Raw genomic sequence first — 25,855 nt, 5'->3', positions numbered from 1 at the left:
GTATGCACATTACATATATGCATAGCTTTTCTTGAGCAAGAAGGATATTTTCATCAAACTGCTAATATTAATTATTTCAGGTGCATGATTCTAGTGGGGACAGTGGAGAGAAATTAAAAAGGTTTCATACATCTCAGTACTGTTTGAATAATGGCAAACAAGTAACATATTTGACATTAAAAATATTTTTATGTTCAAAGTAAGTAAAAAATACAAATATAGGAAAGCTCTGTACCATGCAAACCAAAAATTAAAGTAGCATAGTACAAATAGTGTGAGCAAAAAATTTATTGCACAAACTAGAACACTTTTAAGAATGCAAGAGGAAACTAACCAAATAGGCTGCCATTCTGGTACAATCCAGAATGGTCCCAGAAAACTGGGGTATGTGGTCACCCTGTGAAAAAAATAAACTTCAAAAGTATTATCACAGAGAACAAAGAAGAATATTTTCTTTTTTTTTCTTTTCCAAGTTTTTATTTAAATTCCAGCTAGTTAACCAATAGAGCAATATTAGTTTCAGGTGTAGAATTTAGTGACTCATAACTTACATACAATGCCCGGTGCTTATCACAAGTGCCCTCTTTAATACTCATTACCAGTTTAACATGCCCCCACCCAACCACCTCTCCTCCAGTAAGCCTCAGTTTGTTCTCTATAGTTAAGGATCTGTTTTTTGGTTTGCCTCTCTCTTCTCTCTCTCTCTCTCTGTCTCTCTCTCTCTGTCTCTCAAAATAAGTGAATCAAAATAAGAGAATCCTCTCTTAGAAATATGCCAATCTTCTCATTCCCTTCTGTCTTGGAGAAAATGCTCTTGAAATTTTATATGCTCAGACTCAATTTGGATATAATTAGTTGTTTATTCTTTTTCTTGAAACACTGGCTTTTCTACTAAAAAATCCCATTCCATAACAAATATGTCATATAACTGTTCCAAAAGAAAGCAGTTACAGCAATACAGTTATGAAAAGGGCTCTGGATTTAGATGGTGTGGGCATAATTTTATATTCTAGCATCCACTAGCTGTGACTCTGGGCAAATTACTTTATTTCATTATGCCTCAGTTTTTCCTATGAAAGAAACTGTATATTATATCCCAGTGTGGTAAAGGAATAATAATAGTACTGAACTCAAAAGATCTTTGTGAGAGTAGGAGAGATATGTAGTTAAACTTTGTGTCTTTTACAGAAACACACATTGAAAACTGTGAATGAAAGTATCATAAGAGTACCTTTACATCTGTGGATCTTCAGTCCCTAGAACCACACCTGAATCTTTAAGTTGTTTAGTAAATATCTGTTAAATTTAAAAATTCAATTATATTATCGTTATTACTAAGATACCCCTCTTTATTTTCCTGTTTTCTCCACTTTTTCCATAAACTTTAATGTTACCTCAGTCCAATTAAAATTGTTTCTACCTCCTCCAGTCTACAAGCTGTTTCCTTTCAAATACAACAATCCTATCTCCAGCATGTTTGTGTGCTAGGGCCTGACATAGAGCCAAATATGCTCTAAAAATGTTGGATGCAGGGGGCGAAATGGGTGAAAGTACTCAAAAGGTACAAAATTCCCATTATAAAATTACTAAGTCTGGGGAATGTAATGTAAAGCATGGTGACCATAATTAATAGTGCTATACTGTATATTTGAAAGTTGCTAATAGAGTAAATCTTATAACTTTCATCACAAGAAAAAAATTGTAACTGTGTAGTGATGGATGTTAACTAGACTTATTGTGGTGACCATTTTGCAATATACACAAATACTGAATCACTTTTGGATGCCTGAAACTAATGTTGTGTGCCAATTATATCTTAACTAAAAAATAGTGTCTAGGAGGCCGATACAGGTAAGGCAGGAATCTATGGTTTGACTGTATGCTAAGTCACTTCGTACAACCTTATGTGGTAAAAAAATGTTATAATTCTACATTGGTATTCATCCGGTCTAGGGAAAAATCACTTCTGGGTGGAATGGCATCATTTAAAGACACTTAGATTGAAGGCTAATGTGGCTGTGGCTGCAAGGCTAATCACAGGTGTAGTCATTTAGATGATAGCATGTGATAGCATGTTTACCTTCTGTTGATTCCCTGCTTATCTATGTGAAGAACCTTAGTAAACAAGTCCCTAAAAACATTTATTTTGCAAACTTTGTTTTCAAAGACATAGGTATATGTGTGTGTGAATATAATAAATATGTAACTATATGTACACAGTGCTACAATAACATATGTCATATGTTACATATATCATAAATTACATTACATACATATATAAATATGAATAGTGCTACTATAATTACTAGAATCAGGGGAAATATATATGTATATATACATATACATGTATATATACATGTACATATACATATACATGTACATATATGTATATATGTGTGTGTACATATGTATATATATGTATATATACATATATATTTGTATATATACATATATATGTATATATACATATGAATGGGTTTTGATTTTTTTTTTAATTTTTTTTAATGTTTATTTATTTTTGAGACAGAAAGAGACAGAGCATGAGCAGGGAAGGGGCAGAGAGAGAGGGAGACACAGAATCTGAAGCAGGCTCCAGGCTCTGAGCTGTCAGCACAGAGCCCAACAAAGGGCTCGAACTCACGAACTGTGAGATCATGACCTGAGCCGAAGTCGGACGCTTAACCGACTGAGCCACCCAGGCACCCCGAAGTTTTTTTTTTTTTAATTTTTTTGTTTATTTATTTTTGAGACAGAGAAAGACAGAGCATGAGCAGGGGAGGGGCAGAGAGAGAGGGAGGCACAGAAACCAAAGCAGGCTCCAGGCTCTGAGCTGTCAGCACAGAGCCCTATGCGGGGCTTGAACTCACAAGCTGTGAGATCAGGACCTGAGCTGAAGTCAGTCGCTTAACCGACCCTGGGCCAGAGCCACCCAGGCGCCCTTGAAAGTTTTGATTTTAATAAACTCCAGATTATCATTTACTTTCATTAACCATTCCTTTGGAATTTTATTTAAAAAGTCATTACCAGTGATGCTGAACATCATTTTATGTGTCTGGTGGCCAAGTGCATGTCCTCTTTGGAAAAATGTCTATTCATGTTTTCTGCCCATTTTTTAATTGGATTATTCATTTTTTGGGTATTGAGTTTTATAAGTTCTTTATACATTTTGGACACTAACCATATATATATATATATATATGTGTGTGTGTGTGTGTGTGTGTGTGTGTGTATTGTGTGTGTGTATATATATATATATATATATATATATATATATATATATTTCCAAAGATCTTCTCCCATTCCATAGGTCTTTTAGTTTTATTGATTGTTTTCTTTATTGTGCAGACGCTTTTCATTTTGATGAAGTCCCAATAGTTTTTCCTTTGGTTTCCCTTGCCTCAGGAGACATATCTAGTAGGAAGTTGCTATGGCTATGCTATGCCTGTATTTTCCTCTAGGATTTTTATAGTTTCATGTCCTATAGTTAAGTCTTTAATCCATTTTGAATTTATTTTTATGTATGTTGTAAGAAAGTGATCTAGTTTCATTATTTTGCATGTTACTGTCTAGTTTTCCCAATACCATTTGATCATCAGGGAAATACCAATCAGAACTACAATGAGATATCACCTCACAACTGTCAGAATGGCTAAAATTAACAACTCAGGAAACAACAGGTGTTGGTGAAGATGTGGAGAAAGGGGAACCCTCTTACACTGTTGGTAGGAATGCAAACTGGTGCAGCCACTCTGGAAAACAGTATGCAGCTTCCTCAAAAAGCTCAAAATAGAACTACCCTACAATCCAGCAATTGCATTACTAGATAGGTTACCCAAAGGATACAAAAATACTAATTCAAAGGGATACATGCACCCCAATGTTTATAGCAGCATTGTCTACAATAGCCAAATTATGGAAACAGCTCAAGTGTCCATCAACTGATGAATAGATAAAGAAGATGTGGTATATATACACACAATGGAGTATTACTCAGCCATCAAAAAGAATGAAATCTTGCCATTTGCAATGACATGGATGGGGCTAGAGAGTATTATGCTAAGCAAAATAAGTCAGAGAAAGACAAATACCATATGATTTCACTCATATGTGGAATTTAAGAAACAAAAAAAATGAGCAAAGAGGAAAAAAAGGAAGAGAGAGACAAACCAAGAAACAGACTCTTAACTATACAGGTGAACTGATGGCTACCAGAAGGGAGGTGGGTGGGGGGATTGGTTAAGTAGGTGATAGGATGAAGGAAGGCACTTACTGTGATGAGCACTGTGTGCTGTATGGAAGTGTTGAATCACTATATCGTATACATGAAACTAATATTACGCTGTATGTTAACTAATTGGAATTTAAATAAAAACTTTAAAAAAAAGTCATCACCATACCCAAAGTCTCCTAGGTTTTCTCCTGTTACCTTCGGGAGCTTTATTGTTTTGCGTTTTAGATTTAGGACTGTGATACATCTTGAGTTATACTTTGTGAAAGATGTAAAGTGTGTGTATAGATTTGTTTTTTTGCATATGGATGTTCAGTTGTCCCAGCACATTTGTTGAAGGGACTGTCTTTGCCCCATCGTATTACTTTTGCTTCTTTGTCAAAGATCAGCTAACTATATTTATATGGCTTTATTTCTGGGCTCTCTATTCTGTTTCATTAGTCTATATGTGTATGTGTGTGTGTGTGTGTGTGTGTGTATTGCCACTTTCACACTGTCTTGATTACTCTAGTTTTATAGTAAGTCTTGGGTTGGGTAGTGTCATTCCTCTGACTTAATTTTCTTCTTCAAAATTGATTTAGCTTTTCTGGATTTTTTTCCTCTCCATATAAACTTTACAACCAGTTTGTTGATATCCACAAAATAACTTGCTGGAGGTTTACTAAGACTGTGATAAATCTTAGATCAAATTGGGAGAAGTAACATCTTGACAGTATTGAGTCTTTCTATCTATGAATATGGAATATCTCTCCATTTACTTAGTTTTCCTTTGAACTTTCATCAATTTTATAGTTTTCCTCATACACGTCTTGTACATATTTTGTTAAATTTATACCAAAGTATTTCATTTTGGTGGGTGCTACTGTAAATGGTGTGTTTTAAACTTCAGATTGCATTTGTTCATGCCTAAAGTAAAAAAATTTATAACCAAGAATATGCTACCCAGCAAGATTATTATTTAGATTTGAAAGAGATATAGAGTTTCCCAGACAAAAGAGAAAGGAGTTTATCACAACTAAACTGGCCTTACAAGAAATGCTGAGGAGAGATTTCTTTAAGTGCAAAATAAATGGTCATAATTAGACATAACAAAATATTGAATAAAAAAGTAAAATATGACCACATATACATAAAATATGGAGAAGGGAGTAAAAAAATGGGGGAGAAGAAAAAAGAAAAACAAAGAAAGGTTTTTTTCTTTTTCTGTTTGTTTGTTTAGAATGTGTTTGAACTTAAATGACCATCAAATTAATATAGACTGCTGTTTATTTAGGATTATATATATGTGTGTGTGTGTGTGTATACATATATATATACATATATATATATATGTATACACACACAAACCTCATGGTAACCACAAACCCAAAACCTATGACAAATACACAGAAAATAAAGAGAAAGCCAAACATAACACTATAAAAACTCATCAATCACAATGACAAAGAGGAAAAGAAGAGGAAAGGAATTGAGAGGAGCTACAAAAACTACCAGAAAACAAATAACAAAATAGTAATAAGTACACACGAATAAATAATTACTTTGAATGTAAATGGTCTAAATGCTCGGATCAAAAAACATAAAGTGGCAGGATGGATTAAAAAACAAGATCCATCTGTATGCTGCCTATAAGATGTTTGCTTCAGAACTAAAGACACTTACAAATTAAAAGTGTAGGCTTGTAATAACATTTACCATGCAAATGGAGGTGGGAAAAAGCTGGGTTAAGGATGCCTGGGAAGCTCAGTTGGTTAAGTGCCTGACTCTTGATTTGGGCTCAGATCATGATCTGACTGTATGCTGGTTTGAGCATACAGCAGCGCATGCTTAGGATTCTCTCTCTCCCTCTCTGTCCCTCCCCCACTCATGCTCTCTCTCCCTCAAAATAAATAAAAAACATTTTTTTAAATCTTAAAAAGAAAAAACTGGGTTAGCAGTACTTATATCAAATCAAATAGACTTTAAAATAGACTGTAACAATTGTAAATATCTATGCACCCAACACAGAAACACATAAATACATAAAGCAAACATTAATGGACATAAGGAGAGAAATTGATAGTAATACAATAATAGTGGGGGACTTTAACAATCCACTTACATCAATGGATAGATTACCCAGCCAGAAAATTAACATGGAAACCGTGTCTTTGAATGACACATTGGACCAGATGGACTTAACCGATATATATAGAATATTCCATCCCAAACAGCAGAATACATGTTCTTTTCAAGTGCATATGGAACATTCTCCAAAATATATCACATGTTAGGTCACAAAACAAGCCTCAATAAATTTAAGAAGATCTTTTCCAGCCACAACGACATGAAACTAGAAATCACCAGAAAAAAATGAAAAATCACAAACACATGGAGACTAAACAACATCATACTAAATGACCAATGGGTCAATAAAACAATCAAAAGAGAAAGTTAGGGGTGCCTGGGTGGCTCAGTCAGTCGAGCAGTGGACTTTTGATTTTGGTTCAGATCATGATCTCATGGTTACGGGATTAAGCCCCATGTCAGGCTCCGTGCTGAACATGGAGCCTACTTGGGATTCTCTCTCTCTTTCCCTCTGCCCCTCGTCCCCGCTTGCATGCTGTCTCTCTTTAAAAATAAAAAAAAAGTATTTTCAAAAAAACTGTTAAAATTATATTCTTTCTCAATATAAGTGGTAAACATATTTGGTTATTCTGAAATGTGAAGAGGGATTTATTTATTTTTTTACTTCCTCTCAGTCCCTCTGTAATCACATGCTTTGAATATTTTTAGTTTTTAGGCAAAACATGTTATTGTTTCTATATTTATAATAACCATCCAGACATCACCAAACAGTTCAGTTTTTAATAGTAGTCATTTTTATAGTATCATTTCTTCACTATTGAAATATATTAATACCTTCTTTTGTTGGACAATCGTGCAGTCAGGTTTTTGTTGTTGTTGTTGTTGTTGTTGTTGTTAATATAAGAAAGTTGTATCCTAACTGAGCTCTGTTTATCTTTATTTCCCTTGGCACATTAAAATTTTCCTATGTGTAGGATTATGGATTCATGCTCTTGTTATTATAAATCTCAGTAGAGACTGGTCAACTGGAGGTAAAAATGAGTGAAAAAATGGAGAGGAGCCAAATTTTATTTTCTTTTATTGGAAACCTTTCCTCTTTATTCTTCTAGGATGAATGCTTGCTTGAAAAATTTCTCTTTGATATATCCTAGTGTTTGTCTCTCCTTATTACTGTTGACATAATCAAGAGACTTTATATACGTATTTTTAAATACAGAAATAGATCTTTCTTCAATTTTGGAATTTCTGCTTCTATTTCATTTTTTTTTTCTTCAGAATCACTTGTTTTCACAGATTAGCTCTCCGGACTATGTCTTTGGTATCAATTGCCTTCTCTTAAATATGTATACTCACACATACACAGATGAATAGGTAGTTATTTGTGCCAGTGTTTGTAAGACAGTGTTTATAAGTGGGTAGAAAAGTAATGTGTATAGTTACATAAAGTCTTTGCTTTTCCTTTTTCTTTTTAGGAGATCTTTACATGTGTGTCCATCTAATGATTAAAACATAAATTCACTCTTCTTTTTTATAGATACATCATTATAATATAAGCCTTTAACTTCCTACCCGATTGAGATAAACTCCTCTCAAAGTGCCATGTTATTTCTGAAAGTCCTCATGGTATTATCTAATGTTTACTCTGTAATAACTCCTCAATTCTTCTGTTTGATCTCGTCAACTTTCTGTCAAGATCTTCCTCTAGAAATGATATTCATGAAATCACGACTTTGTTGGGTAAAGCTGTTTGTCTAGTGACAACCACAATGTTCCCACCCAGTCGTGGAGAGGAATCACAGCTTTTTTGTGTAGCAAGCATTTTCTTGGCTGTTGGAACTCCAAACGGTCCTATTGTGTTTTCTTTCCATATCTTATCAATTCCTCCCCCTCTTCATTATTTAACAGTCACATGATTTTTGGGACTTAATCCACTCCCACTTCTTCTTTTTCCAACTCCTGGGGGCTATTTTAGTCCCACCTACTCCTTTGGAATCTTGCTTTAAAAAGCATTTTATAGCTTTCAGAGTACAGATCTTTGCCTCTTTGGTTAGGTTTAATCCTAGGTGTCTTATGTTTTGGTGTAATTGTAAATGGGATCGATTCCTGGGTTTGTCTTTCTGCTGCTTCATTACTGGTGTACAGAAATGCAACAGATTTCTGTATATTGATTTTCTATCCTGCGACTTTGTTGCATTTGTGTATCAGTTCTAGCAACTTTTTGGTGGAGTCTTTTGGGGCTTCTACATAGAGTATCATGTCACCTGCAAAGTGTCAAAGTTTGACTTCTTCCCTGCTGATCTCAATGTCTTTTATTTGTTTTTATTTTCTGATTGCTGAGGCTAGGACTTCCAGTACTATGTTGAACAACAGTGGTGACAGTGGGCATCCCTGTTGTGTTCCTGACCTTTGGGGAAAAGCTCTCAGTTTCTCCCCATTGAGGATGATATTAGCTGTGAGCCTTTCATATATGGCTTTTATGATGTTGAGCTATGTTCCTTCTATCCCTACTTTCTGGAAGGTTTTTATCGAGAAAGGATGCTGTGTTTTGTCAAATGTTTTTCTACATCTATTGAGAGGATCATATAGTTCTTATCCTTTCTTTTATCAATGCGATGTATCACGTTGATTGATTTGAGGATATTGAACCATCCTTGCAGCCCAGGAATAAATCCCACTTGGTCATGGTGAATAATTCTTTTAATGTACTGTTGGATCCAATCTGCTAGTATCTTGTTGAGAATTTTTGCATACATATTCATCAGGAATATTAGTCTGTAATTCTCCTTTTTAGTGGGGTCTTTGTCTCGTTTTGGAATAAAGGTAATGCTAGCCTCATAGAATGACAAAACTGTGAACTTCACAGTACTGGAACCCATTCTGCCAGACTGGTCTTTTTATACTATGTTCAATATCTAATTGCTTGCATACAACCACTAACAGGCATTCCATAAGTGCATACAAAATTGCATTGAAAACCTTGGACTTCAAACTTGATTCAAGTAGTCCTCTATTCTCTTTCATTTGCCTCCTTAAGACCTACCATTCTTCAAAGCCCTATTAAAATTGTAATTTTCCATTCAGTCACTAGAGCTCTTAGAGAGAATAAGATCCATTTTTGAGTTGGAAGATTGCAATTGTCAGATGCTTAATGAATGTTTAACTGAACCACTAAGGAACAGAAGTTGCTATTTTACATATATCAGGAAAACCAATGCAAACCTGCCAATGTATGCATATTAATCATTTTAGGAGATTTTAATCACTCACTAGTGTTAATGTTAATAGGCAGTAATGATTATATAACATCTTACAATTATAACAATCAGCAATTAAAAATGTGCCAAATATGAATTTGTAATCATCAGTGCTGATGCTAAATGATGAAAATCATCATTTTCCAACTGCCTTATTACTTGCCTGAACTTTATATATCACTTTCAACCTAAGGACACATCAAATTTTATTAATGAGAGAATATGAGTGAACCAAGTTCTAGATTGACTATATTTAGAGATTATAGTGAGCTGAAGTGGGGTGGTCACAGGTAGAACAAAGATGAAGATTTACTAAAGAAAAATGTCAGGCAAAGCAATATAATCAAGTATGGTGGAACAAAGTATCATGCAGAATCAGAAGGGAGTGCTTTACTCTGGCAGCATAACTGTAAACACTGCCTGGCCCACCAACAGTAAGCAAGACATTAGGTGGGTTACATGTTCTAATAGTGATAAACTAAGAGTGGTGAGGAGTCATGAGTACAGTCAATATGGTAAGTCATTTATATGTAAGTCATATTAATTTTACAGTTTCACTAATGCATATCAACATCTTTACACTATAATTTGAAATTAACATTTAAGATTTTTATGTAAATATAGTAAAGTATGTTCACTCAGTCAGTCAATTAATATTTTTGAGGGGGTCAACTCTGTGCTGGGTAATATTGTAGATTCTGGGGATACAGTGATTAACAAGAAAGCCTCTGCCTCACAGATAAGAAAATTTCAGATATTAGTAAGAACCATGAAAAAAACAAAAGAATACAATATATTTTGGGGAGAGGAGAGACCACTCTAATTTTAAAAGAAAGTACATTTTATGCTCATCAATTAACCTTTTGCTACTGTATCCTTTTTTCTCTTGGCTAGCTGGATTTTGTGGCTGGTAGTTTTTTTCTTCTTCTTCTTTTTTTTTTTTTAATTTTTTTTAATGTTTATTTATTCTTGAGACAGAGACAGAGCGTGAACAGGGGAAGGGCAGAGAGAGAGGGAGACACAGAATCTGAAACAGGCTCCAGGCTCTGAGCTGTCAGCACAGAGCCCAATGCGGGGCTCGAACCCATGAACTGTGAGATCATGACCTAAGCCGAAGTCCGACGCTTAACCGACTCAGCCACCCAGGTGCCCCTTTCTTCTTCTTCTTTAAGGCTTATGAGTGCTCTGTTCCCCTACAGTTTGGCATTGATGCATAGTTTTCTGTCTCTGCATTTTATGCATAAACAATAACTTGGCTAGGTATAAAATTCTTGAGTCACATTTTATTTCCTTCAGAATTTTGTGGCTATTATTCCATTATCTTTTGCATTTAGATGTGAAAAATCTGAAGCCACTCTGATTTTCCCAAAATTGATTTGCCATTTCTGTCTGAATGCTTGAATTATTCTTCCTTTATCTTGAAGTTCAATCACGTTACCAAGATATAACTCACTGACAATCATGTTATATCAATTTTTTATAGTACATGATATGCCCCTTTAATTTGTTAATTCCATTTTTTCAGCCATTTTGGGGGAAATTTTCCTCTATCATAGGTTATTTTGCTCTCCCATTTGATGGGTTTTCAGGGATAATTATTCATAAATTGACTTATTACTGTCTGTGATATTTCTGCAGGGTAGCCATGTTGTTTTCATCTTAAGTTTATAGGGAACCACTCTATGCTGATATTTATTTGACCTCATATGTCCCTTCTCACCTATCAGAGAACACTGTCTCTTCTCAGTACTTGTAGATGAGGTCATGGTATTGTCTACTCCATAACAATCTTTTCAAGTCCATTGTGGGGGGTTTGGTGAGCTGCCTTTCTTGGAAAGAGAGTGGTCACTTCACTTTCAAGGTTCTCTTCCAATTAAGAGTGAGGTGTTTTGCTTTTGGTAGAGACTTTGATATTCAGGGAGTCCTCTGTCTGCTTCACTTGCCTTTCCCCAGCAGATATTTCCACTGCTTCTTTCCAAGATGGAGTTATTAGTGAGATCTTTTTCAGAATTATGTACGCTTTTGCCACCATCTATATGAGTTTCCTATAGCTGCCATAACAAATGTTCACAAACTGGGTAGGTTAAAACAACAAAAATGTATTCTCTGGAGGCCTAAATCCAAAATCAAGGGTTAGCAGAGTTACATGCCTCTCTCCTAGCTTTTGGAGGCAACCAGCAATCCTTGGCATTCCTTAGCTTGTAACTTCATAACTCCAATCTCTGTCTCTCTTTACCTGGCTTTTTCTTTGTCTCTTCTCATATTCTTTACTTCTAAGGACACGTGTCATTGGATTTGGAACCCACCTAATCCAGATTGATCTGACTTTGAGACTTTTTTTTTAAATTTTTAAATGTTTATTTATTTCTGAGACAGACAGACAGAGAGACAGAGCGCAAGTGGGGGAGGGACAGAGAGAGAGAGGGAGACACAGAATCCGAAGCAGTCTCCAGGCTTTGAACTGTCAGCATGGAGCCTGATGTGGGGCTGCTCGAACTCACGAATGGTGAGATCATGACCTGAGCCGAAGTTGGACATTTAACGGACTGAGCCACCCAGGTGCCCCTTGAGATTCTTAATTATATCTGCAAACACCTTTTTTCCAAATAAGATCACATTTATATATCCCAGGTGTAATAGAAGTGCCACCATTCAAACCACTATACCACTTATATTACCATTTTTGGAGGGGTGTTGTTTTAGGACATGCTGTAAGTCGTGAGGGTTCCTGAAAGATCTTTCTCATTTGGGTGCTGACAGTTTTCAATGACTTTTTTGCATAAAAAGTGTCTTTTCCTTAGTTTGATTCTCTATTTTATACTTTGTAAGGTTTTAGGTACCCAATTTTAGCTCATTTTAATGTGCTTCTATCTGTCATCTCACCCCAGCAGTACATTTTAAATCACGAATACCAATGATACATATACCTTTAGACTCCATTGTGTGATCACCTGTTAAAGCCCGCTATGAAGGTTAGAACATATGTTACGTCATTTCTTTGTTGTATGTAATGAGATCATAGTAGTTTTCAAAACAGGTATGACACGCTTCAGCAGACTAAGAGTAGTCAGAATGTCACGTCTTTAAAAACTTTCCAACTAAACTAGCTCTATTTCCACTTGTTAGACTTGTATAAATCTCTCTTTTCAGTTTTCTGAATTAGCCAAGAATGTGGAGGGTTTATTCAGTGCAAACAGACTAAGTTTCCTTCCAAATTCCATGTAAAGAAAACAGGACTGTGTGATCCATCCATAGCTTTCTGCTTATGCTTTTTCTCTCTGTTTTAATTTCTGTTGTGGATATAAGGTATCAACACAGAAAATCAGTGCAACATAGTCTGATGTTCTTCCTGGTCCATATATGTGTATATGCTCCTACTGTGCACAGGCTTGAGGTCCCAAATTCACAATTTACTTCATTCTTGTATGCCCACCATTGTCTCCAAAGAGATCTACAATAGCGGGGTACTCAGATCTAAAAGTGATGCCAATCCTTACACTCTTCTCCAGAGTAAACTTTTCCTAACAAATGTCTTGAACAATAGTAAGTATCTTGTTGGTGTTCAGTACAGGTAACCAGTCAAGACTCCTTTCTCTCATGATGAATCTTCCTGCCAGTGGATATCAGCCAGGAACAATTCAGTCCTTCATAAAGAACCTATTTTCATTGGGCCTCAAAATATAAGAGGTTGAGTTCTTAATCTCATTTTGCCCAGGAAACTGTCTTTGGAAATATAATTATTTCCTCCCCAGCAACTAGTTGTACATACAAAAGGATGTTGAATTTGGAAAGTTTGTAGCCATAAAATAAGTACTGTTAGCCTTCTTTTATTTTTTAATGAATGAATGAATGAATGAATGAATTTTGCTTTGTTTTAATAGACTTTATTTTTTATTTTTAAAACATTTATTTATTTTTGAGAGACAGAGAGAGATAGAGCACAAGCAGGGGAGGAACAGAGAGAGAGGGAGACACAGAATCCAAAGCAGGCTCCAGGCTCCGAGCTGCCAGCACAGAGCCTGACGTGGGGCTCGAACTCACGGAGTGCGAGATCACGACCTGAGCCGAAGTCGGATGCTTAACCGTCTGAGCCACTCAGGCGCCCCTTAATAAACTTTATTTCTAGAACAGTTTTAGGCTTGTAGAAAAACTTGGAAAAAAGGACACAGTTCAAATATATCCACTCCTTCTATCCATCATTTCCCCTTTATTAATGTCTTGCATTAGTGTGGTATCTTTGTTAGAGTTCATGAATCAGTATGGTTACATTCCTATCAACTTAAGTTCATAGTTTACATTAGGGTTCTCTCTTTGTGGAATAAAGTCTATTTTGACAAATGTATGTCATGTATCCACCATTACTGTGTCATATAGAATAGTTTCACTGCTCTAATTACTCTGTGCATCACCCATTCATTTCTACCTTCCTCCTTCCCCAACCCCTGGCAACCACTGATCTTTTTACTTTCTCCATAGTTTTGCCATTTCTAGAATGGTGTATACTTGGAATCATAAGGTATGTAGCCCTTTAACTGAATTCTTTTACACAATATGCATTTAAGATAACGTCATGTCCTTTTGTGGCCTGATAGCTCATATCTTTTTATCACTGATTATATGCCACTGAATCTAGGTACCACACTTTGTTTATCCATTCACCTGTTGAAGCATGATGTAGTTGCTTCCATTTTGGGCCATTATGAGTAAATAAAACCTTTATAAACATTAACATGACAGTTTTAGCATGGACATTCATTTTCAACTTATTTGGGTAACTACCTAGAATCATGATTACATGGTGTGACTATGTTTAACTCTGTAAGAAACTGCCAAACTGTCTTCCAAAATAGCTGTATCAGTTTTCACTCCCATTGGTAATGAATAAGAGCGCTTGTTGCGCTGCATCTCTGTCAGCATTTGATGTGTGACTGTTTTTAGTCATTTTAGTCATGACAGATTTTAGTCATTCACCGGGTGTGTAGTGCTATCTCACTGTTTTAGTTCACAATTCCCTAGTGACATGATCTTGAGCATCTTCTTCTATGTTTATTTCCTATGTGTATTATCTTCTTTGGTGAGGTGTCTAGTCCGGTATTTGCCTCTTTTTTATGAAGTTATTTTGTTGTTGTTGTTGTTGTTGAGTTTTAATAATTTTTTTGGATATTTATCAGATATGTGTTTTGCAAATATTTCTCCCAGTCTGTGGCTTGTTTTTTCATTCTCTTAACAGTGTCTTTCTCACAGCAGAGATTTAATTTTAATGTAGTCCAATCTCAGTTTTTTGTTTGTTTGTTTGTTTCATGGGTTGCACTGTTGAGTATTATATCTAAAAAGTTATCGCCAAATTCAAGTTTACCTAGATTTTTTTTCCTATTTTATTTTCTATGAGTTATATAGTTTTGTGTTTTACATTTAGGACTACTTTCCACTTTGAGTCAATTTTTGTCAAAGCTACAAGGTCTATTTGTTGAAAAGACTATCCTTTCTCCAACTGAATCGGCTTTGATCCTCTGTCAAAGATCAATTCTCTATATTAGTGTTGGTTTCTTTGGGGCTGTTTATTCTGTTCTACTGATTAGTCTATTATTTCACCAATAACACACTGCTATTATTACTCTAGGTTTATAGTAGTCCTGAGTTTGGACAATGTCAGGACACTTTGTTTTCCTTTTCAATATTGTGTTGACAATTCTGGGTCTTTTGACATTCCATGTGAATTTAGAATCAGGTTTTTGAGATCCACAGGATAACTTGTTATATTTTGACTGAAATGCTTTGATCAAGTTAGAAGAATTGTCATCTTAACAATATTAAGGCTTCCTACCCATGAACATGACATAAATCTCCATTTATTTGGTTCTTCAATTTCTTTGATAATTAGGGTTTTATAGTTTTTCTCATATATATATTGTACATATTTTATTAGATATATCCATGAGTATTTAATTTCTTTTATGCTTATGTAAGTAGTGTTGTAATTTCAAATGCAATTGTTCATTTATTGGTATATAAAAAAGCAACTGTCTTTTGTCTTTTTGTAACCTGCAACCTTGCTGTAATTGCTTATTAATTCCAGGAGCTCTTTTGGTTATTCTAAATTTTCTATGAAGATAATTATGTCACCAGTAAACACAAACCATTTTAATTCCCCTGAGTATATTTTATTTTCTCTTCTTATTTTATTGTATTAACTAGTTCTTCTTGAATAATACTGAACAGGGGTGATAAGAGGGTATATCATTAACTTGTCCTTTTAAAATTTTTTAACCTTTTTTTCTTCTTTTTTAAAATAATATATTGTCAAGCTAGCTAACATACAGTGTATACAGTGTAGTCTTGGCTTCAGGAGTAGATTCCCATTATTCATCACTTACATACAACACCCAGTGTTCATCCCAAGTGCCCTCCTCAATATTCATCACCCATTTTCCCCACCCCCCAACTCCGCACCTCCATCAACCCTCTGTATTTAAGAATCTCTTATGGTTTGCCTCCCTCTCTGTTTGTAACTTATTTTTCCTTCCCTTTCCCTATGGACTTCTGTTAAGTTTCTCAGGATCCACATATGAGTGAAAACACGATATCTGTCTTTTTCTGACTGACTTATTTTACTTAGCATAATACCCTCCAGTTCTATCCACGTTGTTAAAAATGGCAAGAATTCATTTTTCATCACCTAGTAGTATTCCATTGTATATACATACCACATCTTACTTTTGAGACAGAGAGAGAGAGAGAGAGAGAGAGAGAGCAGGAGTGCGAGTGGGGGTGGGGCAGAGAGAGGGAAATAGAGGATCCGAAGCAGGCTCTGTGCTGTGAGTGCAAAGCCTAATGTGTCTCAAACTCACCACTCAGATCATGACCTGAGCCAAAACCAGAGTCAGCTGCTTAACTGACTGAGCCACTCAGGAGACCCTTCATCATTAACTTGTTCTTAATCTTAAGGGAAAGTATCTGATTTCTCACCATTAAATATGATGTTACCTGTAGGATTTTTGCAAATGAATTCTATAAGTTTGCTTAAATTATTTTCTAGTCATAGTTTTCTGAGAGCGTTTGTAATGAATCCCCATTGGATTTTGTCAAATCCTTTTTCTGCATCTATTGATATGATCATGATTTTTTTTAATCTGTTGATATTATACTTTAATCGATTTTCAAATGTTGACCCAACCTTGCATACTTGGAATAATCCCACATAGTCATGATGTTTAATTATTTTAATACATCATTGGACTTAATTTGTTGATGTTTTGTTAAGGTATTTTTTCCCCATCTGTTCATGGAAATATTTACCTTCAGCTTTCGTGTCATGCAGTGTCATTGTCAGATTTTGGTATTAGGGTGATACTGGCCTCATAGATGAGTTGGTGAGTATTCCCTCTGTTTCTGTTTTTGAAAGAGTTTGTAGAATACTGGTATACTTTCTTACTTAAATGTTTGGTAGAATTCACCAGTGAAACCATCTGGATCTGGCATTTTGTATTCTGAAAAGTTATCAATTCTTATTCAATTTCTTTAATAAATAGTCTTATCCATGTCATCTATTCCTTCTTGTGTGAGTTTTTATCATTTGTGTCTTTTAAGGAACTGGTGCCTTCATCAAAATTATCAAACTTGTGTCCATAGAGTTGTTCATAAGTGTATTAGTCAAGGTTCTCCAGAGAAACAGAACCACCAATAGGAGATACAGACAGATAGATAGATAGATAGATAGATAAGGAGTAGGAGAGGGAGACAGGGAGGGAGGGAGAGGGAGGGAGGGGAAGAAAGAGGTGTGTGTGTGGGGGGGGGGGTGGTATTTTAAGGAATAGGCTGATTTGATTGTGGGGGCTGGCAAGCTCAAAATCTACAGGATAGGCCAGTAGGCTGGAAGCCCAGGGAGGTTGATGTTGTAGTCTTGAGTCTGAAAGCAGAATTCTTTCTTCTTTGGGAGAATTCAGTGCTTTTTCTTACAGCCTTCAGAACATTGAATGATGTCTTAGTTTGCCCAGGTTGCTATAGCAAAATACCATAGACTGGGTGACTTAAACAACAGACAGATGTTTATTTCTCACAGTTCTAGAGGCTGGAGAGTCCAAAATCAAGGTGCCAGTCAATTTGGTGCCTGGTGAGAACTTTCTTCCAGATTTGCAGAGAGCCATCATCTCACTGTGGCCTCATATGGTGGAGAGAGAAAGCTCTGGTATCTCTCCTGCTTTTCTAAGGGCACTAATCCCATCATGGGGGCTCCACCCTCATGACCTCATCTGAACCTAATTACCTCCCAAAGTCCCACCTCCCAATAAGATCATCACATTGGAGGTTAAGGGCTTAAATATATGAATTTTTGTAGAATACAGCCATTCAGTCCGTAACAAATGAGTATCACCCACATCATGAAGGATAATCTGTTTTCTTCATTGTCTATGGATTTCCATGTTGACATCTAAAAAATACCTTCACAGCAACATTTATGTTGCTACTGGACCAAATGGGTGTGTATTATAGCCTAGCCACACTGACACATAAAATTAACCATCACAATAATATTCTTTTATTATCCTTTTAATATCCATGGTATTAGTAGTGGTGTTCTTTCTTTTATTTCTAATATGTGTAATTTGTGTCTTTCTTATCTTATTGGTTAGCCTGGCTAGAGAAAAGTTTACCAAGTTTATTGATCTTTTCAAAGAACCAGATTCTGATTTCACCAATTTTCTCTATTAATTTCTTGTTTTGAATTACTTTTTTAATTCTCATTATCTTTTTTCTTCTGATTAATTTAGTTTTAATTTGTTCTCTTTTTATTTTCCTAATATGGAAGCTTCAATGACTGACTTACATCTTTCTTCTTTTCTAATATATGAATTCAATACTCTAAGTACTGCTTTCACTGTGTCCAACAAATTTGGTAATGTATATTTTCTCTTTAGTTCAAAATATTCTTAAATTTTTCTTGAGACTTTTTCTTTGACCTATATGTTATCTAAAATGTTGTTTAAACTCCAAATATTCCATCTATCTTTCTGTTATTGATTTCCAGTTTAATTACAATTATGTTTTAGTTTGAGAGCATACTTCACATGATTTCTATATGCTAAAAGTTTGTTAGGATGTGTTTTATAACCCAGAATATGTTCAGACCTGGATATTGATATTCCAATGATATTCCATGTCACCTTGCCCAAAATGTGTATCGTGCTGTTATTGGATGAAGTATTTTATAAATGTCAGTTGGGTCCAGTTTTTATAGTGCTTTTCAGTTCAACTATATGGTTACTGATTTTCTATCTGCTGAATCTGTCAATTACTGATAGAGGGGTGTTGAAGTCTTCAATTATAATAACAGATGTATCTATTTCTTGCAGTTTACCAGTTTTTGCTTCACAAATGTTGATGCTGTTATTAGGCACATACACGTTAAATATTGTTATGCTGTCCTAAAGAATTTACCTCTTTATTATTATTTAATGCCTTACTGACAATCTTCCTTACTGCATGCTTTGCCTGAAATGAACATGGCTACTTCAGCTTTCTTTTGTTTAGTGTTAACATGGCATATCATCTTCCATCTTTTTACTCTTAGTCTATGTATATCTTTATACTTAAAGTATGTTTCTTGTACACAACATATAGTTGGGCCTTTTTTTTTTCCTTTTTTTTTTTTTTTTAAATCCACTCAGAAAATCTGTCTTTGAAGTAGTGTATTTTGATTTTATTTTTATAACTAAAATAAAGCATTAATAGAAAAAAAAGACTGGCCTCTTATAAGCTAACTTCTCTTGTTAAATTGCAACTGATTCAGTCAGACTGCTAAATTATATACACAGAGAATTTATCTTCTAGCATAATCTGATATAAAAAGAACTAATTTAAGGTTTACTTTAGCTCCTTTAAATCTTTTTTCTTCTGTTAATAACAGTTTTTAAACATATTTAGACATGTTTATAAGGTAATGTTTGACAAGACTTTGATCATTTATTTTCTTGGCTACCTTTATCAGCAAACCAATGAAATGAAATGCAAGATCAAAGTCTAATTGGTATCAGGTGAGAGAGATTTTTAAATGTTAAAGAGCTTTTTGAAAAGGAAAGAGAGTGTATCAGGTTTGAATTATGGAAAGATAACAAAGTGCCAGCAAAGAGGACAGATGCACTCTGGTGGCGGGGAGATCATACAGCGGGGAACCTCCTGATGGCTATGGAAGCCATCTCAGTGATGTTCGAGGACTGCCTGATCTAAAATTATACTAGTGGAAGTCAATAGATGAATGACTTAAACAGGTGTTCAGGAGGTATAATAATCTGTGATGGATGAAATGAAGGAGTGAGGGCGCCAGGGATAATTCCAGGCTTTCAACACTGATAGACTGGGCAAATGCAAATGATGTTACCTAAGATAGAGAATGTAGAAGCAGGAACAGGTGAAAAGTGATGATAATTAGTTTTCTATTATGCATGATGTGCCAGTACAGTACATCTGAGTACAGACTTCTAATTGGTATTTAAATTAAATGGTGCTAAAGTTTATGAAAGGGGTGTAAACCTTAGGGCCATCTATGTATGCAAAGACGGAAGTTGAATCCGTGAAGGCCCCTCAAATAAAGATGGAGATGGAGTTAAAGACATTGGAAATTGTAAAGCCAGTTATCACCTATTCACATTTTATAACTTAATAACTTACAATAAAGAACAGCCCTTCATGTGCCTATAATCAGACTGACTCATTCCTAGAAAGTATGTGACCATATCTAGCAGCCTTTTTATTTTTTATCAGCCTCTGTGTTGGTGACTAAGAGTTATGTAACTCAACCATATGAATCATGTTTAGGCAAAATATTTTTTTATGGAAAAAACACAACAGTATTCACCATCTCAAACTAGTTCAGACTGAATATCAGGAAGGTACCCGACATTTGATTCATAACAAATTTCCAAAGAAACAGATGTTCAAGTAAAGAGACTTCTAGCCTATTTGAAACAAGGTCTGGGTTCTCATTAACTTATGGTACTGATTTTGAATTCATTCATTATTATCATATATTATTATAATTCATATAGTTACTTATGAAAAACTGCTATATGCAAGGTACTCTGTTAAACATTCTATGGGATACAAAGATAAATCAAGCATAAACTGTCCTTAAGATACTTACTGACTAGTATGGGGAAATAAGATATAAACTTAGGTAAGTGTACAAGGAGTACTGGGTTAAGAACCACAGACAATTTTAAAATGAAATTAAGAAAACAATCCCATTAACAATATCAAGTGCATCAAAGACACATAAATTACCCAGGAATACATTTAACAAAAAAAGCTCAAAGCTTACAGTCTGAAAAATACAAAATATTTGTTCAAAGAAACTGAAGATCTAAATAAAAGGAAAATCATCCCACGTTCATGTGTTCATGAATCAGAAGCACTGTTATGCATTGTTGAAAAGACAAAGCCCTCACATTTAGCTGCAGGTGCAACAAAATCCCTATCAGACTCTTGACTGACTTCTTCCTAAAAATGGAAAGCTGACTCTAAAATTCATATGAAATTGCAAAGGACCTGAAATAGCCAAAACAATAGCAGAGCTATTTTCTGTTTTTCCTCACAATAATGAGTATATTTTCTGGAACCAGATTGCTGGGGTTTGATTTCCAGTGTTGCCACTTTCTACCTATGTGATCCAGGTCTCAGTTTCCCCATTACTAGAAGTGTTTTAAGAATCATATAAGTTGATACACAGAAAGTGCTCACAGCAGCACTGGCACATTGTAAACCTTGTATTTGTATTAGTTATTATTATTATTACTATTGTTATTATTATCACCTCATAGGGGTATTGTGAAGCTCAAATAAGGTAAGGTATGTGAGGGCACCTGGGTGGCTTGGTCAGTTAAGCGTCGGACTTGGTTTCGACTCAGATCACGATCTCACGGTTGATGAGTTCAAGCCCAACATCAGTCTTTGTGCTGACAGTGCAGGGCCTGCTTGGGATTCCACTGCTGTGCGGGAAGAAAATTTTAGAAATCCTATCTACATGTGGTTTTTATCTCATCCTTTGTAAATTTTCTTCTGATACATATATATATATATATATATATATATATATATATATATATCTTTCTTAATGTATGAAAAAGATACTATGAAATGCTCTAATATGTAAATAAATGCTAAATGTGTATATGTAGTGCAGGCTCCAAAAATTTTACTAATGAGTGTACTGTCTAAAGTCTGGAGATCAGTGCACTATCCCACAGCATGTTCTCTCTCCTAGGGCCACGCTAATCTATTCTCCTCCTCAGAGAACCCAGCTTATATCTTCTGATTCCCAAATCTAGCTCGCAACCAGTCTGTTTGTTTTGAATGACAGTATGGCAGCCGCTCCATATGAAGTATGCAAGTTGCATACTTCACACCAAGACTTAACCATCACCAAATGAAAGCTTCTTTAAAAAAGGGTCCATACCTAGTCCATCATTATATCTACCCTGAAGCCCCCACCACTTCACCCCACAGAAAGGTTTTCCATAATAGCAGGCTCCAAACAGATGTTTGCTTCATGAATACACTAACACAGATATTGCTATCAAGAGGCAGATGAGTGTGCTGGTTAACAGCAGAGGCTCATATCCGGGTTCTGACACAAACTGGGCACCCCAAGCCTCAGGTTCTTCCTCTGTGAAATAAATGTGATAAAAGCACCTTTCTTACAGGCATACTGTTTATTTGGCTAGCACCTGGAACATAACAAACATTTCGTAAATATTAGTATTATTATGGTGTCCCTGAGACTCAAACCCAGTAATGTCCACAAAGCGTCTAGTACACACTGAGTGAATGAATAGTCTTCATGTTGATATGAATAATTCTTTGTGAATTCTTTCTCCTTCCTTCTGATTTATCACCTCACATTTACAAACAGCTTTCTCGAGATTATCATGGCACTATTCACTGGAATTGATTAGTTCATACACTCTTCCATGTCTTGTGAATTAATCTCTTAAGAAGAGTAGCCATATTTTGCTTTGTTTAAATAGCATCATTGCTGCTGCTGTTGTTCTTGTTGCTGCTGTGTGGTTTAATGAGATAAGCTCCTCTAAATTTCCAGGAAAAATGTGCTATGAATCTGGTAGATAAAACTCTCCTTTTGGATTGCTAGTAGCATTTTTTTCTTTTTTTGCAGTTTTACACACATAATAGTTATTTATAAATGTAGGACCAATACTAGTTGATTCCTTGCCCAGATAATAAAACTTAATAAAAGCATTATCTTGACTCAAAAACATTAATTTAGTAGCATTAATGCAGAAAATGTCGTGTCAAAAATGAATGAAATATAAAATGATATAATTACCATTTAGTGTACATTTTTTTTCCATGTCAATGAGAAAAATCAGGGACCTCTGTGGTCCCTGTTCAATATTATCTTGAATTTCCCATATCCCTCTAAGAGGTAGAACAATGATTTTCTCTATGTGTCACGTGCTACTTTAGTATAAGCATGTGGAGAGGATGATAAGGAATGGCAGGAGGGGGCAGATTAGACAATTTCTCCCAACTCATGAACATTTGAGAGGGTTCTCCTTTGCCATTTGGGGCTTCAAGAACTGATTATCTGTTAAATCAACACATCTGATTATGTTGATATAGCTCTTAAATTGTCAAAAAATTCATTTTTTGTAGGTGGAATAATTGTGTAAAAAATCCCAAAGGATTTTTCCTCCTGGAGCTAGTAAAGTGATTACAGTAAAGTTTCAGGATACAAGGATAATATACAAAAGTCAATTGCTTTCCTACATATCTGCAATGAACAATTGGAATTTGAAATTCAAAACATAACGCTATTTACAATAACACCATAAATATGGAATACTTAGATACAGATCAGAGAAAACGTAAGCAGGATCTATATGAGGACAAATATCAAACTGATGAAAGAAATCAAAGAAAGCTCTAAATAAATGGAAAGATATTTCACAATAGGATTTAATATTTTTAAGATGTCAGTTTAGATGTGAGTTCAGATACTTCATCGATCAATATGTACAGATGGCAATAAACGTATGAAAAGATGTTCAACATGTTACGATATTAGGGAACTTGATTAAAACAACAATGAGATGCCATCACACACCTATTAGAATGGCTAAAATTAAAAACACTGACAACACCAAATGCTGGTGAGAATACGAGGCATCAGGAGCTTTCATCCATTGCTGGTAAAAATGCAAAATGGTATAGTCATTTTGGAGGACCCTTTGACAGTTTTATATAAAACTAAAGACAGTCTTACAATATGATCTAGCAATAACTCTCCTAGATATTTATCCAAATGAATTGAAAACATATGTACACACAGAACCCTGTACATGAATGCTTATAGAAGCTTTATTCATAATTGCCCAAAATGGGAAGCAACCAAGACATGTGTTTCAATCAGTGAATGGAGAAACAAATGCGGTATATCCATTCAATGGAATTTTATTCAGCAAAAGAAGAAACGAGCTATTAAGCCAAACACTTACACAAAAAAAATCATGGAGTAACCTTAAATATACATTGCCAAGTGAAAAAATCCAGTCTAAAAAAGCTACATTCTGCATGATTCCAACTATATGACATCCTAGAAAGGCAAAATTATAGAGACCATAAGCAGATTGATGATTGCCATGGATTCAAGTGGAGGGAAGGAGGGAGGGATGAATCAGTGGAGCACAAAGGATTTTTAAGGGCACTGAAACTATTTTCTGATACTGTAATGGTGGATACATGATACTGCATTTGTTAAAACCCAAAGCACTGGACAACAGAAAAGGTGAACCCTCATGTCAACTATGGACCTTAATGAATAATAATGTATCAATATTGGTTCATCAATTTAACAAATGTACCATGCAAATGCAAGATGTTAATAATAAGGGAAATTGTACAGAGGAAGAATGAGTATGTGGGAATTCTCTACTTTCTGTTTAACTTTTCTGCAAGCCTAAAACTGCTCTAAAATATAAAATATATTGTAAAAAAAAAGTCCACAGTAAATTAAAAAATTAATTCACAGCAAGTTACTTATATACATGGGTATAAAAATATCTGTATAATACATATGCATGTACACACAGTCAGATAAAATAACTATATACCTCTTTTCATGATAATTTTTTAATGTTGTATTCTGTTATTTTCTCTTTTCTATTATAGTGTTCTACAGTGACTGTCATCAGGAAGTGAGGAAATGCAGATAGTTATGCTAAATTATGCTTATAAGAAATTTAGTAGTGAATGGAACTGGGCTGAAATGGATAGTGGTGGGAATCTGAAGGTCTACTAAGGAATTATTTTAAAAGGATATAATGATGCCAACTATAAAAATATGTACTTAGTAGCTCATTAAATTTTGCTCTTTAGTTATTCCACTTTCTTCCAAGGAATACAGATGGATACTTGAATATAAAACTGTTAAAATGTGAGAAAAACAAACAAGCACATACCAAGTAATTGATGCTGATCATTAGAATGTGCTGATATTCTCTTCCGTCTTTACCTTCAATATCACAATCAGATGATGCTACTGGCAACAGAACAAGGATCAGGGGAGGAATTCCAAAGATATACCTAAAAGAAACTAAATTGAACAGTGAGTAAGAATAAGCTAAATGTTATACATCATATTATATAGTTTGATTGTGTTGTTTCAATTGGCCTGACCATTTCTATCTTTCTTTTTAAATTTATTTTGAGAGAGAGAGCAAGCACAAGCCGGGGAGGGGCAGAGAGAGAGAGAGAGAGAGAATCCCAAGCAGACTCCAAGCTCTCAGCTAGAACTCCGCATGGGGCATATCCCACGAACTGTGAGATCATGACCTGAGCCAAAATTAAGGGTCGGACGCTTAACCAACTCAGCACCCCCCAGGCACCCCAGACTGACCATTTATTTCTAGTAAGTTTTTAAAATGCATCTTGGCTTTTGGATAGTGTGGGAAGAACCCTAAAATTCAATATTATGTAACAGCCAAAGTAAGATTACATTTTAGAGTTCAGATTTCTTTTACTTTTTTATTTAAAAATTACTCTTTGGAAAAGTGCCGAACAGGCGTGATGAAAGCAGCCTCTTTGCCTCTGAAAAACACTCTAGGGTATAAATCAGTTTATTCAATTTCAGTTTATGTTGAACATTTCTACAAAAAAAGCATCTACAGGTAAACAAGTAAACTATAGGTAAAAAAACAATTAAAATTTTTTGAAATTTTATGATTTGTGGCATGTATATTTATGTAAACCTTGATGGTTGCCCAGGTATCCAGCTGCTTCTGGAGGCAGCAGTGCA

At 35.0% G+C, this 25,855-nt stretch overlaps 1 protein-coding gene and 1 long non-coding RNA gene across 8 annotated transcripts in view; one reads left to right on the top strand and one right to left on the bottom strand.

The window, feature by feature from the left end:
• The window catches only part of LOC128312880 (uncharacterized), a 430,418-nt gene that overhangs the window by 17,971 nt on the left and 386,592 nt on the right, over window positions 1-25,855 (top strand). The window lies entirely within an intron of this gene.
• IL7 (interleukin 7) overlaps window positions 1-25,855 on the bottom strand; it is a 65,291-nt gene that overhangs the window by 33,560 nt on the left and 5,876 nt on the right. For both annotated transcript variants that reach the window (XM_015083152.3, XM_015083151.3), the window contains exon 2: window positions 25,020-25,153. In XM_015083152.3, coding sequence (XP_014938638.2) covers window positions 25,020-25,153 — 134 coding nt within the window. The remainder of the gene's footprint in view (window positions 1-25,019; window positions 25,154-25,855) is intronic.

Source organism: Acinonyx jubatus, chromosome F2 (genome assembly GCF_027475565.1).
Source record: "Acinonyx jubatus isolate Ajub_Pintada_27869175 chromosome F2, VMU_Ajub_asm_v1.0, whole genome shotgun sequence".
Classification (NCBI taxonomy): domain Eukaryota; kingdom Metazoa; phylum Chordata; class Mammalia; order Carnivora; family Felidae; genus Acinonyx; species Acinonyx jubatus.
Note: the sequence above shows the minus strand (reverse complement) of the source record. Positions and strands in the feature narration are given on the sequence as shown.